The following is a 16579-nucleotide window of genomic DNA, read 5'->3' as shown; positions in this document are numbered from 1 at the left end:
ACCTGTAAGGATCTTAGAACCACACCACGATATTAGAAGGATAAACCAGGTGGGAATGGAGCTAAGAAGAAAACTCCACCTAATAGCCTGCAGTAGCAGCCATAGAAATAGAATGAATAGAACAGGAATCCCCATTCTAGTCAATGATGGCATAATCGGTGGACCTATGGACAGACACTTCAATCTCTGCTGTGGAGCTTTGCAGCTCCTTCAGGGTCATCTTTGGTCTCTTTGTTGCCTCTCTGATTAATGCCCTCCTTGTCTGGTCCATGAGTTTTTGTGGGCGATCCTCTCATGGCAAGTTTGTTGTGGTGCCGTATTCTTTCCATTTTTTGATAATGGATTTAATGGTGCTCTGTGCGATGTTCAAAGTATTTATATAACCCAACCCTGATCTGTACTTCTCCACAACTTTTTGAGATTTGTTTTTGCCGTTATGTACTATACATTCTGTCCAATGAGAGCTGAGTGGATTACCTTTGGAGGAAGTGTGGAGTTGGGAGACCTCTCTCTGGTGCATTCTTGGGGGAAATAAATAACAAGTTTAAATACAACAGTGTCAATTTCTTTTAAATGTATCCTTTCCTTCATCAATGATGTACAGTTTGGAGGAAATGGACTGGTGAAAACAAGCCCTCTGGTTTCTTATAGGTGGTTTTCACCCATTCATTCTTCTCAGATCAGTGTAGAATAGATGATGCAGAGGGGACTAGGCAAGGAAGCCAGTTAACACGATTGAGACCTACCCAATCAATATATCCAGTATGTTATGGCCATACACCCATACAATACTCAGAGGACCAGTTAAGTTTTGGCCTTGGCACTCACCCCCTGAGCCCAGGGGTGCTGCAGGACCTGGGCAGCACTGAGGCGTGTGGCGTCCCGTACCAGTAGCCTGGAGATTAGGTCCTTGGCAGAGATATGGGCCCAGTCTCTCTCTGGGAACTCATACTGCCCCTCCTGGATGTTCTCAAACAGGTTATTCTGCAGGGGTCGGACACAACATCGACAACATAGACATAGACTTCACCATAATAACATGACTCATTCATTATAAATGAGAAAAAAATGCTTAATACAAATAGTGCTGTAGTAGTACTGTGTAAGGTGAACTGGGGATGTTGTGTGTGGGGGTATGTACACTATGTGTGTGTACCTGGCAGATGTGGCAGGTCTCTCCTCGGTCCCAGCCACAGTCAGTCACCCAGTGGTCGGGGGAAGGTGGAGCTTCCGCTCAACAGAATATAAAGTATGACCCCAGGATCCAGAGGTCACAGGGCTTGACGTGGAACGAAGCCTCTTCTGTGAAGATCTCCACCACCTCTGGGGCCATGTACTCTGCCGAGCCACACTGACGTGGAGAACACAAATTCCTCACACAGTTAGGGCATGAGTCAAATCAACATTTTATTTATAGTGCATTTAAAATAACACTCTTTACAGTAAAAGTGAAACATTTGCATACCCGCAGACCTGTGGGCCCCAACAGAGATTATTGTGGCGCGGTTGGCATTTTTCATGCTAGACAACTTTGGGAAGAAAATACATTTTTCTCCCGCAGATCAGGCTATTTGGAAACAGATATTTGACACAGCCGTCTGATTAATCCTTATCACTGTCGAAGTTTCCAGTAAAACTGTCTGTTGCTCTTGACCTCCTGTTCTTCGTTCGTTTGGCTGAGTCTGAAATGCTCACTGGCTGGCTTGCCTCCACCTCTGTATAAACAAGTCAACTGTTAATTCAGGTCAACCGCTGGGGTTAGCTGCTCAACGGAAAGACGGATTCCTTATGTTTCGAATGATTGCTTGAATCGTAGCTCATTGATAGATCCTTTAATGGACTAAGTGAGGGCGACGTACTGACTAACTATGTACTATTAGCCAATTAGATAATACATTATTGCTTCAATCTCAGAATGTGCGTTGTGTATACTGACTAACATGTTAGACTACTATGTACCAATTTGACAATAAAGCAATTATTGCTTAAATTGCACAGTGTGGGCAATGTGCATGCTGACTAATTATGCACTATGTGCCAATGTGATAACCCAGCAGACAGTGAGTTGGTTGTGAAGCTGGGCCCCGTATTCATAATGATATGGTAGGGAGAGCAAGAAAGTGCAAGCAGAGCCAGAGAGATCAGGTGGTGGAGAGGGAGAGAAAGAACAAGAAGGAGCACAGTTGAACGCTGACAAACAGTTGAGAAAAACCTTATGGATATTCCCAAACATACTTTTACATCCAGTGATAGTGTAGGCCTGTTTGTATTACTCATGGAAAATGATGCTACATTTCTGCTTTAACATCAAGATAAGTGAAATAACTGGCGGTCTGGTACTACTCGACTCTGCTGTTATTATCTCTGAGGCAACAGGAACGTTTAAAGAAAATAATATTTAACTGGGCATGTCAGTTGAGAACAAATTCTTATTTACAATGACGGTCTACCCCGACCAAACCCTAATGACGCTGAGCCAATTGTGCGATGCCCTATGGGTCTCCCAATCACGTCCGGTCGTGATACAGCCTGGAATTGAACCAGGGTTTGTAGTGACACCTCTAGCACTGAGATGCAGTGCCTTAATCCACTTGGGATTTTGGCCTATTTGGACACAGATTCCAGGTTAGAATTGTGTTTATATCATAAGTAATTCATAACTTCATTAGCTAGCTAACGTTGGCTAGCATGACGTCTTAGCTGACTCAACTAGCGCAAATGTCTGGTTAAGGTTGCTTTGGCTTGCCATGAAATTAATTTCATATAGCTGATAACTTTATATGGTTAGCTAGATTGTTAGCTAATAAGGTTGAAAATCTGTAATAGCTAGTTCACACTATGTTTATTGCCTCCAGTCTGGCACAAACAAGTCGTGACTGCTTTCACCAGCAAGAAGTCGAGCTGAGTTTGCTTGAATTACATGGTAACTTACCCAATGAATGACCCAGATATGTCTGACACATAGCCTACCGCAGGTAAACTGTACAAACAGCTCTGAATATTTGCAAAAACAGTAAGAAAAAGTCCAACCAGTTCTGTAGAATGTGTGTTCAAGTCAGAGCATGCCATATCATTATTTTGGGAAAGCCAGCTCTATGCTATCGGATCTTCTCTTGTTACATTTTCTGTCTTGTTTTCCCCCCACTCATATACTGATGTACTACTCCAGTAGATAGCTAACCTGACATGTTTCATTATTTTTTCAGTTGGTAAATAGGGTGAGGCAGAGCACGATGGCAGAGCTGCAAGCCTTCCAGAACTCTCTCCAGGTAACTTCAATTGCTGTCAGAAATAGCTAATATCCAGCTTACTAACTTGTCAAAACACACTTGTGACTTCCCTTAACCTCCACGCCGCCATTGTAAATAATAATTTGTTCTTAACTGGCTTGCCAGATTAAATAAAGGTTAAATAAAAAAAACATTTGTTTTAAATGCTCTATCAGATCCTCTGACATCCTCTGGATGTTGTGATGGGTGGACAACATGGGCTTGTTAGTTTTTAATGGCCCGGTGCCCCGTTTGAGCATGGTTTGCACATTAAACCATTCCATTGGTCCTTAGGAAATCTCCACTCAACCTGGGCATGGGGCCATGCAAAATGACTTCCACATTTAAATACAGTTATTGACATAGCTCCTGCCTTTTCCCGCCCCCTCCCATGTCTATAGTTCAGTCATTAGACAAAAAGAAGAAGCCACTGCTAGTGGGGCAGCTTAGCAAAACAATCGTGCATACGGTGATGAAAGTAGATTGATGTGAATTTTGGTTCCCCCGTTTTTTTCATGAAACATTGAATTTTGCCATACTTCTATTAGCCCATTGAAATGCATTGAATAACAGATTCATACATGGAAAACAGAGTCTCAACCTTTCCATAGAGTGGTCATATTAGTGTGTAGGCCAAACTGTTCCTGGCGCTTCAGACGAGTCCATTGACGCTTGTCATAGAGGGTCATAGAGCAAAACGGAGAACACCATCTTGTTCACGAGAGTCTCATCTTTCCATGCCATTCGGACGCTGCAGACATTTTTGTGAGAAGACAGATATTCGGGATGTCTCATGGTCTGACAAACACCGCTCCAGCTCGGCCACCTCCACCACAGCTACGGAAGGCCGCCACTGGCAGATACAGTGGATGCAGCCCATGCAAAAAAACAGACATCTCTATCTTAATCAGACAGATTTTGATGAAAAGTATTTTATTATACTAATTTGATTTCCATAGGGGCACGGACATCGACTCTAGGGGTTTAGCCGGCGATAGCCGACAACCACATAGTGACGGTGTAACTGTGTCGGAGCTGTCAAATCATTGAATAGCCACTCTTCTGATCATTGTCATTAAGCCACTTGCATCAGAGGTTCAGGATGAGAAAGTGTAGGCTACATAAAAATGAAGACGCTCAAATTGAAAACCACTAAACAAAAGAATGAGGTTTTCGATCAGCCTAATCGAGGTGTAGATTAGGGCTGTGGCGGTCCCAAATGTTCGTCAGCCGGTGATTGTCAAGCAAATAACTGTTGGTCTCAGAGTAATTGACGTTAATTAACATAAACACATTTAGCATCTCCTGGCTTCCACACATAGCCTACAAGCCACTGATGCAGACCTTTGGAATGTCTACATTTAAACAAAAGTCTAATAAATCCATATAATATAGCCTACACTTTTACAATAAATCCATTATCTATGTTAAACAGGTCTAAAGAAGCATGACATGAAGAAGATCTAGTCTATTTCAGAAGAATAGAATAGCATATCTGAGATGTCCTTATGTTAGGTTCTGATCTGGTTATGCCAAAATGGCTGTGGACTACACTAGCTCGTTTAGCCGACACGATTTGCTTAAAGTTCCATGGCATTATTTTATAGTATGAAGAACATAATTGAACAAAGCTGAATAGAACATTAAGGATATTTTCTCCAAACGATTTCAGGGAGTGCGTACATGCAGCTATTTTGTGTTGACCGGTTAACTTTAGTGACTTTAGTTGTTCTACAAATGTTGGGCTATATGTTTTGATTTGTAATATAATGTAAGGCGGCATGAAGCGACTCTAATGATGGCATGCACTCTGCTTAGATTTTTTTTGTGCAGGCTGTACACACTTTATCAGTCTCTCATTCACAATTTGACAAGCACTTCACAATGCCTCAAATTTCATCGCGACATTCCCTTTGTGTGGCCGTAATGCACCCTAAAAAAATCCATGCCTTTTGCAGCCAGTGGCCATTATGCCCTTGGCCTTGGAGTGCTGCTTTGTGCCTTTCTCAATGACTTCTGCACGCTCCGAAGCACCTCTCACTCACATGGCTATCCATCACCTGGTCAGGTCTTTCTCACAGGCTACAAGTGAAGATCGACACATTGGGGATGCAACTGCTCGTCCTTATCCAATTCCGAGGTGCATATTGAAGATATTGGAAGAACTGTCCACATTTACTTTTCGTCAGCCAACAAGATGAGTAGGCCTAACACACAGCAAAAGCACTAGCCTATGCCAATCCACTATCGCCCATAATTCAAAAGGTGTGGGATGCGATAGATCCCAAATTAATGCAATCATTGCCTTTTTGATGCAATGTGGCTGACGCAACAGATCAGAACATTTAGCTTTAAATGTTGATAAACTATTAGGCTATTTATTCACATTATAAGTGCTGCAATGCGCACATGGTAGTAGGCTATAAGCACGAATGTTCCATTAGCGGGAAAACACCATTATCAAAAGTGAAAACACCATTATCAAAAGTGAATGCAAAATGCATTTAACACTTTTATTATAAAGCTGCATTTTATGGTAAATTTTATCTTCCCCAAATTTGAAACTAACGCTCTGTTTATGTATGCCAATTAGGCTATACACCACTTGTAAAGCGGATTAATGTTTTTCATTTTAAGGAGTTATTTGGCCACTTTAGTTGTGATACAAACCTTATATAGATATTCAACACATATAGATCTATGGGCTAGGCTACATGAGGTGTGTGACTATGATAAGATAAAGGTATTGTTTCTTGTTTTATGCTGGGCGTCATTTACAAGTGATAATATATAATTTCAAAAGTGATAGGTTAATATTGTCACCCATCAGGCTATTCTTGATTTTATCCTGTCTTTACATATACTAAATCATATATGTGTGAAATTTGTTTTGATTTAGAATGGACCATTATCATGCACCTGTCTCGAAACAGGGGCAGTGGGAAAACAATACATGTCATCTATGCACTTAAGTCTGGAGTCGCTCCATATCGAAATCTTTTCAGGGTACATAAATATACCTCTGTGCCAAATTTGGGTTGTTAATCTTAAGACAGGCTTTCTGAACTGTAAATTGTATTACCGTCTGTGGCCATTTCATAAGATGACTTCCAAGGCCCCCAGGGGCCAAATCTGTAGTGGTTCCATACTCAAATCTTGTCAGGGTACATGAATCAACTTCTGTGCCAAATTTGGTGCGTCTATGTCAAAAAAGGCCTTCAGAACTCTAACAGTGTATTACTGACAGTGGCCATTTTGTAAGATGGCCACCACATATATGTGATGACTCCATATCTAAATCTTTTTTGGTTAAATAAAGCTACCTCTGTGCCAAATTTGATGTGTTTATCTCAAAAAAGGCCTTCAGAACTCTAACATTTTATTACTGACAGGGGCCACACACACACACACACACACACACACACACACACACACACACACACACACACACACACACACACACACACACACACACACACACACACACACACACACACACACACACACACAGAGAGAGAGAATCGTAAAGTTGTTTAAAGTAACTGTCCCCAGGGGTCAAATCTGTGGTGGCTCCAGAAATAAATATTTTCAGGCTACATAAATCTATCTTGTAATTGCTGCATATCTGGGCTGTAAATATCTTAATATGTTAAGGGTCCAGAAATCTACCTCTGTGCCAAATTTGGAGCATTTATCTTAAAACAGATTTCCAAAATATTGTTACAATCTGCATGCATTTTGAAAAATGGTTGCCATGCCCCCCAGGGGCCAAATATGGGGTATATCCATATTATTATAGGGCCCCATGCCCTATAATACTCTTGCCCTATAAATAGGACATCCTATTAGTTCTATCCATGAGTCATATTAGTATTTTAATATCAAATAGCTTTCCTCAAAACACACACACACACACACACACATACCTTCACACTATAAATAAAATAAAATAAAATATTCTCCTGGCCAATGAGTGGTCTACTTGCATTAAGATTTTTTTGAACGGTATACGCCCACACCATTCTGTTGTTGGGGTAAGCCCACACCATTCTGTTGTTGGGGTAAGCCCACACCATTCTGTTGTTGGGGTAAGCCCACACCATTCTGTTGTTGGGGTAAGCCCACACCATTCTGTTGTTGGGGTGAGCCCACACCATTCCGTTGTTGAGGTAAGCCCACACCATTCTGTTGTTGGGGTAAGCCCACACCATTCTATTGTTGGGGTAAGCCCACACCATTCTGTTGTTGAGGTAAGCCCACACCATTCTGTTGTTGAGGTAAGCCCACACCATTCTGTTGTTGAGGTAAGCCCACACCATTCTGTTGTTGAGGTAAGCCCACACCATTCTGTTGTTGAGGTAAGCCCACACCATTCTGTTGTTGAGGTAAGCCCACACCATTCTGTTGTTGAGGTAAGCCCACACCATTCTGTTGTTGAGGTAAGCCCACACCATTCTGTTGTTGAGGTAAGCCCACACCATTCTGTTGTTGAGGTAAGCCCACACCATTCTGTTGTTGGGGTAAGCCAACACCATTCTGTTGTTGGGGTAAGCCCACACCACTGCAACACAGAAAAGCTGCTTTATAAACATACTGAATTACCATTTTTTTGGAAGGAAAAATATTTCACTCATATTGTAATTCATTTCATAGGAATCTGGAAACACTGGACAGTTACTTTAAGGTTTTACAAAAGCAATGAGGCAGGTTTGAATTGGTCACCGTCTGAATGAAAATATCCTATGTCTGATATTTAGTTTGATCACAGCTAAAACATTTCCTTAATAATAAAATGCAAATTAACAGGGCATGCAACAAAAACACTAATTGTAGTGGGTGAACTTACTTGTCCTAACACTTGGCAAATGAATCAGTCACACATTTCAATCAGATTAGTCTCCCAGAGTAATCCCAGTTGAACTAGTTTTGGTAAATGAAAATGAAGTCAATATTTCACAAGTATTGCTTCCGGTTGTCACCCTGTACTTACCCAGACACCTCACAAAATGTCTGTTTTTCAAAGTCCTTAACTCTGTTGCCTCTGGCTGGGACACATTGGACACGTACTTGTCACAAAATGCTAAATACTGGAGAGGGGTCTTGTGATGTCGCCTTCAGTCCATCACAAAATGGCTGAAACACCTCGAAACCGCAAGCACATTTTGGAAGTTAATGATGTCAAGAACATGCACAAGAAAAACATATTCATGCTTAGTAAAACAGAGCTAGAACAGTTACTCAAATAAAACACAAAATACTGAAATGCTGCATGTCACAGCACAAAATCTAGGAAGCAGAACAGTCCTTTTTCCTAAAACATATAGCCTATTGGCTGAAAATGTGAATAAATGTTCTAATGCTTGATGGATAACACTTAAGTTCTTCAAATCCACTCAAAATCCATTCGACTGTCCTTTGGTTTGAGTGTTTGGAACGGTATTTAAGCAGTGGGTCTCTTGAAGGGCTCCGTGGAATTTTTTGAAATAATGTACACTCCATTGTCCAAGTGGTTTAGTTACAGATCTTCTCTGTCATTGCTCTCTGGGGGTAAAGAGAAGAGAGGAGAGACAAGCAATTCATATGATGTTGACAAATGACCAGTAAATGGCCCCAGGCTTAATTTATCGTAACCGACAATGCTACACACCTATCATCACGCTGTATGAGGCCACGAATATATTCAAACAGATAGGCTACAATACAGTCATCATCTGATGAGAAGTCTCTCGGCTGTTCCCATCTTACCTCTAGTCATCCAAAAGCTTATTTCCCCCCAGATTATGTTGTTGATATAGTCTCATTACTTTTTCACCAGGAGGGGAAGTAAAAGTCTGTCCTTTATAATGATGATAACAGAGGCATTTTATTGTACCTCGGAGCGCCTACCTCCATCTGTTCAGATGTAACGAAGCTCTCTGCACTAGAGAAAACAACTTGAACGTGACATGATTCTCAGTTATGGCTGGCTAGACTGCAATTTCACTTATGATGGTTATATAAAGCAAACCAGATTTCTTACAAAGTTTAACAAGTTTTTTTTTATGATGCAAACTGGGGAAATAAGTGGTGCATCATTAATTCCAATGACTGTGCCAAAGGGAAAATGAAAGACACACTGCTATCGTATAATTATTTTATACTGGGCTGTGATTTAGTAATATGCTCTATGCCCAGAGTTGATTCTGTATAATCACCCAGTTTATGTGGTTTGCGCAGACACTCAAAACAACATGTTCTGTTGTGGTGTGAAATAACTCAGACAATACACTGCCTTCGTTTTATGGAGGAAAATGTAAGCTCCTCCCTTATTGGGCCACGGCAAAACTAGTCAGTCTGAATGATAGTAATGTGAGGGATACGCCCTCAAACATTCATATCCAGACACCCTTCTACACCCTTCTACCCCTTCTATATTTACCCTAAATATGAACTTACAGGACATAGAAATGGAACCTTCCACCCAAGCTCTATCTAAGGATACATCCCAAATAGCACCCTATTCCATATTTAGTGCACGACTTTTGACCCCCTCCATTCACCCCCCACACCTCCTTTCTCACCAGGGGCTCCAGTTCAGAGTGCTCGATGAGGCTGAACTCAGAGATGAAATAATAGTAGTGTTTGTAGCAGGTATTGATGTGGGCCTCAGCGCCCATGCTGCAGATGCTGTCAAAGTGGTGGATGTAGACGTGCACAAAGACCCGGAAGAGACGGCTCAGGATCTTCTTACACACCTGCTGGAAGTTCTTAGGGAAAGGAACACCTGGGACCAAAGAGGATAGAACTGTCAGTGAGGAAGACTTGCCACTCCATTCGATTCATTTTTAGAGACTATTTGTAACTATCAGAATGTCATTATGTTCCATAATTGTGTTCTATTATGTTTCATAATTACATCTCACTTAGCATTAAAGCTGTCACATTAAAGCTGTCACACTCCCACCGGACATCAATATCCTATACTGTAGGTAGATCATATACTGTAAAATGTCTCTCGGCAGCCCGCAACGCAATTACATGTTAATTTAATAGATTGTTCATGCACATATTCTCCCTCCTCAAACAGAGCTTGATAACAACCCTTTGACAATGAACAATAGACTCAGAGTACCCCATTCAATTTCTTCCAAATGCCACCCCCCAGAGTGTAAATTATACCGTGACATTCGGGGGAGCCTCACTTGGGATTTTTTTGTTATGGGCCTAACAGTAAAGATGTCATTTAACAGTAAAAAAAAAAGTATTACATTTTAATGTGGCATGAACACAACCAGTCATGATGTTTTCATCTGATTGTCAAATAAATCACTTCAAGAAGTAGGCTAACTGCAGCTGTACACATTTGTCTACTCCAAAAATGATCCCAGCATCCAAACCGTGCACACTTGCTATTTGATGAATGGAAAAAGACATCTGTTACAAACACCATAAATGTAATGACATTTGGCGATTGTCATTAGGTCTAATATAGTGGTGTGCATTCATGGATGCCGAGGGAATCTATGGTTCCCCAAAAAACTATAAACAAATTTTTAAAAATTATGAAATTTATATTTCATCATTTTCCTTCAATTCGCAAGTGTCTGAATCTATCTCACCGGAGAAAGCATCATACTCTTTTTGACCAGACAGCATCAGATACATGGGCGACACATACTGAGACAGAGGGGGGCTGTTTTACTCACTCGGATGCTTTCTCCAGTGAGACTGATGCGTCTTGCGGCCAGGGCATCTTGTTGTCAGCCCGTCTTGGTCAAATTATCAATATTTAGAGACCCCCCCCCAAAGGTTTGACTTTTGTTGCATTTAGAGGAGCTCATTTCTCATTCATGGGAGCTTAGCTCACACTGGCCCCCCATAATTCACACTCTGCCACCCTCATTGTGTAATTAACCTAGCTCGTTAACCTTTCTTTGAACCTTTCTAGATCCATTAAAGATACTGTCAGAGAGAGTGGGCATGAAGCCACATCACAGGTGCATTCACTATCCTAGTTTGGAACCACTGCCTTTAACACACCTACTCTCGTGGGGAAGATGTTCTCGTTGTTGATGTTCGTCTCTATCCAGTCCATCAGAAGGTTCATGTACTTCAAGGCGGGCAGCTTGGTGGGCTTCTTGTAGTCGTCTCCATCCTGCCACCGGTACTCGTAGCGCAGGCCCCCCGACATGATGGGGCAGGTGCGCTCGGTGCAGAACTCGCTGACCGTGCCGTAGATCAGGTTGATCCGGTTGAAGAAGTCCACCACGTGCACGGCGATCCAGTCGTTGATGTTCTCTCCTTCGGGAAGCTGGACCACTTTCCTCAGGTCCAGGCCTGACTTCAGAGAGGCCTGGGCCTTCTTGTACAGCTCAAACCGCTGTGTGCCAGGCTCAAAGCGCTTCCGAGGCCTAAACGTTTTGTCTTTGCTGAAGACTTGTCCGAGACAGAGCGCCATTGTCTTAATGGTGGACTCTATGGTATGGCCTTCCTGAGCATGGATTGGACAGGTTTTACTAACATACGTTTGTTTAGGTTGCAGGTCGCTGAGGAGTTGTTCTATTCAGAGGGCAGTGACCTCTACATTGGGGATGATTGAGAATGGAGGGACCCCTCTCTGAGACATAGAGGAAACAAAATAGGTCATGAGAGGTTAGAGATGCTCAGCTCGTTCACAATGTTATCAGGCAGCATGATAGAAATCAGGAAATGAAAACAGCAATGTAGAAACAATACTGTAAACTTGTTTACAAAGGGCATATCTTGAAGGACTTGATGAGCAAAGCATGTAGGGATTGTGAAACTGCTCGGAACAGAAAATATGACCCCAAATATGAGGTGAGAAGAATCCATTTGCGGAATTCATTTCTGGTGACCTTTTATTTTCTGGTGGCCACTATGCGTTGAATGTCACAAGACCAACAACCATAGTGTCCTTGAAATAGGCCCAGTGTGATCTAATACTGAAATCAGATCAGAGTGGATAGCCAAAGGTAATTGTGTAAATGAAGAGCATGCTGCACTTCGCTAAGAAGAAGCGTGGTGAAAGGGTTCTTTACGTCGTCTGTACGTGAGACATTTTTAACTTTCCACCTAAAAGCCGCCACCCACACGCTCAACATTAACTATGCAGAACACTACCTCTCACTGGTCATACAACTGCATTGGAGAAAATCTACTTGTGCAGCGCAGCTACACTGCCTCAAGTTCAATTGTAGCACCACCATGAGTTGTCTAACACCTTCGCCATTGACCTGATACAATATTGACGGAGGTCTACTCCCCTGTAGGGATGGACAATAGCACAGTAGATAATTACTGTACTGGCGTCATACATCCAGTCATTATTAGCTATTAACCATCTGGCAGACCATGAGGAGATAATTTCGCAGTGTCCTGGACTGGTTAAGGATCAAACAGCCTGAATGGGTTTGACATTTTCCTTTCAGACAGTGAATGTTGCAGAGGGACAAAATCTATTAGACTAAATTGCTTTTTTTTTTTTTTTAATCATAAGGGTTAATAACAAACGGTTGTCCGTATCAGAATATCGTATGAAAAGAGGGGGATGAAGGAGTAAGAGGGAGGGGGGGGTAGTCATTTCGAGGGATGAGTCATCACAACAACCCGTATATCAATCAAGTCAAGCGCACCAGGAAGAAGAGAATAACTCATGGTGGATCAGATCTTACCGAGAACTCCCCAGCAAACTAGTTCAGTACAGGGCAGGTTTAGTAGCCAACTGGCTACTCAGCTCCATGGTTAAGAAGGATCTGAACTTGACTGAGTTTCCATGACTTTCATGTGGAGTGCTCTGAAAAGTCAAGGCAAGCTTTACAGCTGTCAATAAGTCATGCAAGTATTTGTTCCAAATATTATATGCTGAATAAACTAGAGACAGTATGCTGTTCTAAAATGCTTCTGAAGCTTCTTTTAAAATAGCTTCTTCTTTCATTCTATTTGACACATATGTCTCGTGCCCGTATGACTGTACGTGAGTGTATCCACATTTGTGTCCCACGTTCCATTTCACACAGCTGCTCTCAACAGTTCCTGGTTTTGTTATGGTGCAACTTGTGTGGTTTAAGTGGGAAATATTTTTCTTTCTATATAAGTTTAAGCTTATTCATGTGGTCTGAGTCTGAAATCTACAGAGTCATGCAGAATGAGTGCAAGTAGAAATATTGCATTACACTTGGTTTAGTGTAGATTTACTGTCATTTTGCTATTACGTCTCGATTAGACCAATAGCGTCATTGGGTTTTGGTACACCAGAAGTACATTAATTTCCAATGGAAAGCTCAGTTTGCCTTGCAGTATTGTGTGGCAGAGGCAGTTGCAGTGCGTTCTGTGTTCTGGGTCGTGCATACATTGGATTTATACAAGATATGCATAACATTGTATGCATCGAATTGACAGAACTAGTAAGCAAAGGGTGAAAGTTGAACTTCTTTTGAATTCATATCCACTAAAATGTTTGATTACATAATGAAAAAAGTTTGACTGCAGAATTTATTACGCAGTATTGATGCAATGACGTTGTCGGTCTGACAGAGGCGTTAGACTTTAGCAGAACTTTGACAAAGAGCTTCCTCTTTCACTCCTCGTGGCCTGTATTTATAAAGCGTCTCAGAGTCGAAGTGCTGACCTAGGATCCGGTCCCCGCTCTCCATACAATCTTTTTCATTATGAGCCTAAAGGCAGAACTGATTCTCGATCAGCGTTCCTACTCTCGAGACGTGTAGGAATGAGGGGCCCTGGACTGTTCAGGAGGAGAGTGTCATCCATCTTCTTGACAGCTTCCTCCATATACACATGGTGTTTGTACACAGTACGTGTGGTGTGAACAGGATCCTCTTCTTCCTCAGTACTTTACATCTATTAGCTCGACTGGTGAATTTCTATTGGCGATAATACAGTCATTCAACATTGGGAAAGCACTGACTTTGTAGTCCATTGGAGAATGACCAGAAAATATGTGCTGGTCCACAACTGGATAGTTGGCTGATTTAGTGATGGCTACTACCACTCCATTAGTTATGGTATCTAACTTTCAGATGCACAGATGTGAATAACAGTCGTGGACCGTACACCTCAGAGTACTACTGTATTTAACAGTCGCAGTGCACAGAGGATACATTTCTATACACGCCAAGGGATTGGGATACATTCGCTTTGTGGACTTCACTGCTTCTCAGTCTCCACATGCCTCTCCAATTACAGACGGGTGCATGTCTGATCACGTACGGGGGATGGCGGACCAGACCCACTGTGCACACTGCACACTTTACTGAGTTTTCCATGGAATTTCCTTCAGACAGTGGAGAATAACAGCAGCTCTTTCTAGATCCTACACACATATGTGGGAGAGAAAAGAGTCGCTAATGCAATGGACCAAACACAGTTGGATCCAGTTATATGCATCAAAGTGAAAGAGTGAGAAGAGATACAAGGAGATCAACAGAGACATAAAAAAAGGGGAGAAGTTTCCCCCACAATACCTGGCTGGGCTCCCAATGTGGAAGACTTGGGAATGTGGACAACGATCCAGGCAGATGTGTCCCTCTCCGGTTCCTACAGATACTCCCTCCTTCCCAGCTACCAACAGACCTCGAGGCTCCTTCACTGAGAAGCCAGCGACACAGCAGCGCAGACAAAAAAGTACGAGTCAAAAAGTTGTTTGGCTTCTCTTCCTGTGAGTGATGTCACATCCTGACTTTGTCTGAGAGGCCCCTGCTGTCTCTGTGTGTCTATCTATGTGTGTGTGTGTGTGTGTGTGTATTATGTGTGCATGGAAGACCTATAAATCGACAAAGGAGGTTCCCTCTCTGCCACTCCTCATTCTCTCTCTCTGCCTACTTATCCTGTAGGAAGGCAGCCCGTCCCCCTTAGCCAACGAGGCCCAGCCCTCATGTGGGAGCTCTGGGAAAACAAACCCTCTTATTATCCCACAGAGCCAGAGCAGGGGGAGCGGACACACACTGTGCATAAGTGCTGCGGGCCTCTTGGCATGCAGTCTAGTCTCTCGCTCCCTCCTTTGTCATTTCTCAAAAACATATCATTTCACTGTCATTGCCAAATCATAACCAAATCCATCAATTTTGGCCCGCAGAAATGCATCGCGTGGTGCCACACGTACACAAGCAAGTGTTACAAATCTACAAAGGAAACGAATTAAAGAGACAACAGCCGTGAGTAATCAAATTCAGCATGTTTCGCAGAAATGTTCTTGTTCACCAGCTCCCTTCCACAGTAAAAGGGTAAGGCTTGTTTGTTCCCTAATGGTCTAATGATGCTATGGACGCCATCCGGAGGAAGAGTTCTCTGTAGTTTAAAGTTACCTGGTCAGACACTGGCTGCATTCAGTGGACCCTCCTGCAGTGCCGTGATAAAGCAGTGGGCTCCAGGCCTGCAGCATGAGAGAAAGCGAGGGACCGGCAGAGAGAGAGAGCAGGCCTTTCTCTCTGATGTGCATGTCATGTAGGGAAGACACTAACCCGCTTGGTATGTAGCTGTGAATAAACAGTCCAATTGTAATTGGCTGTAACATGTTATGTACTGTGTTTTACACAACGATTATAACAGGTTTGCAACCTATTAAGCAAAAATAGACCTCCACGCAATCAAATAAATGTTGAATATTGATCATCAAAGTGCATATTTCAAAATCATGAATTCTGTATCTCACAGCTGCAGTGAAGAGGTTTTCATGTAATTACGGGTAAAAGTCTCCATGCAGTGACCCACAACATCCACTGGGTGTCAGCGTCTCCATATCTCTTGGTCTTGAGGGCTCAGAAACGAGAAAAGTTTCTCATGAAATTCAGAGTTTACACAGAAGCTTCGGTCAATAAATCATTGCCAATAATCAATTATGAAATGAATGTTAGATTTACAACAATGCTGTGCATTGTCAAGCCTTGCCATGCTATGACAAGCCTTTCCCTTTCACACTAAGTAAAAGCTCTGACAAAGGCCGTGAGGCCGATACGTAAAGCTTATTGAATAGTATTAACGCTATCAAGAGCAGTGTTTCGGGTTTCTTCTTTATTTTTTCTCCTTTCACACTAAGTGAAAAAAAAGAGAAAGATTAGAAATTTACCACACAAATTACAGCAAAGTAATCTGTTAAATGACACCACCGCTGAATAGGACAGTATAAACTAATTAGAGATAATAAAACAGATTATAACAGAACTAAATCAAATAAGTTTAACCAAGAATGTATCGTAAACTACTCATAAAATAAGCCCGTGTGTGTACAGTACAGCTGTGATTGGGAGTCCCATATGGTGACACACAATTGGCCCAGCGTCACCCGGGTTATGGTT

At 42.2% G+C, this 16579-nt stretch overlaps 1 protein-coding gene across 2 annotated transcripts; it reads right to left on the bottom strand.

The window, feature by feature from the left end:
• Window positions 1-7889: 7889 nt before the first annotated feature.
• Window positions 7890-15174, bottom strand: LOC135512578 (MOB kinase activator 3C-like). 2 transcript variants are annotated; one of them, XM_064934745.1, is made up of 4 exons: window positions 14750-15165; window positions 11289-11865; window positions 9830-10032; window positions 7890-8810 (listed from the first exon to the last, which is right to left on the bottom strand). In XM_064934745.1, the coding sequence occupies exons 2-4, from the start codon at window positions 11704-11706 to the stop codon at window positions 8781-8783; spliced, it is 651 nt and encodes a 216-aa protein (XP_064790817.1). In that variant the 5' UTR covers window positions 11707-11865; window positions 14750-15165; the 3' UTR covers window positions 7890-8780. The 2 variants fall into 2 exon arrangements, with proteins under 2 accessions (XP_064790817.1, XP_064790818.1); XM_064934746.1 differs by lacking the exon at window positions 7890-8810 and having other exon boundaries at window positions 9888-10032; window positions 11293-11865; window positions 14750-15174.
• Between the last annotated feature and the right edge of the window lie 1405 nt (window positions 15175-16579).

This window comes from Oncorhynchus masou, chromosome 24 (genome assembly GCF_036934945.1).
Source record: "Oncorhynchus masou masou isolate Uvic2021 chromosome 24, UVic_Omas_1.1, whole genome shotgun sequence".
Taxonomy (NCBI): Eukaryota; Metazoa; Chordata; class Actinopteri; order Salmoniformes; family Salmonidae; genus Oncorhynchus; species Oncorhynchus masou.
Note: the sequence above shows the minus strand (reverse complement) of the source record. Positions and strands in the feature narration are given on the sequence as shown.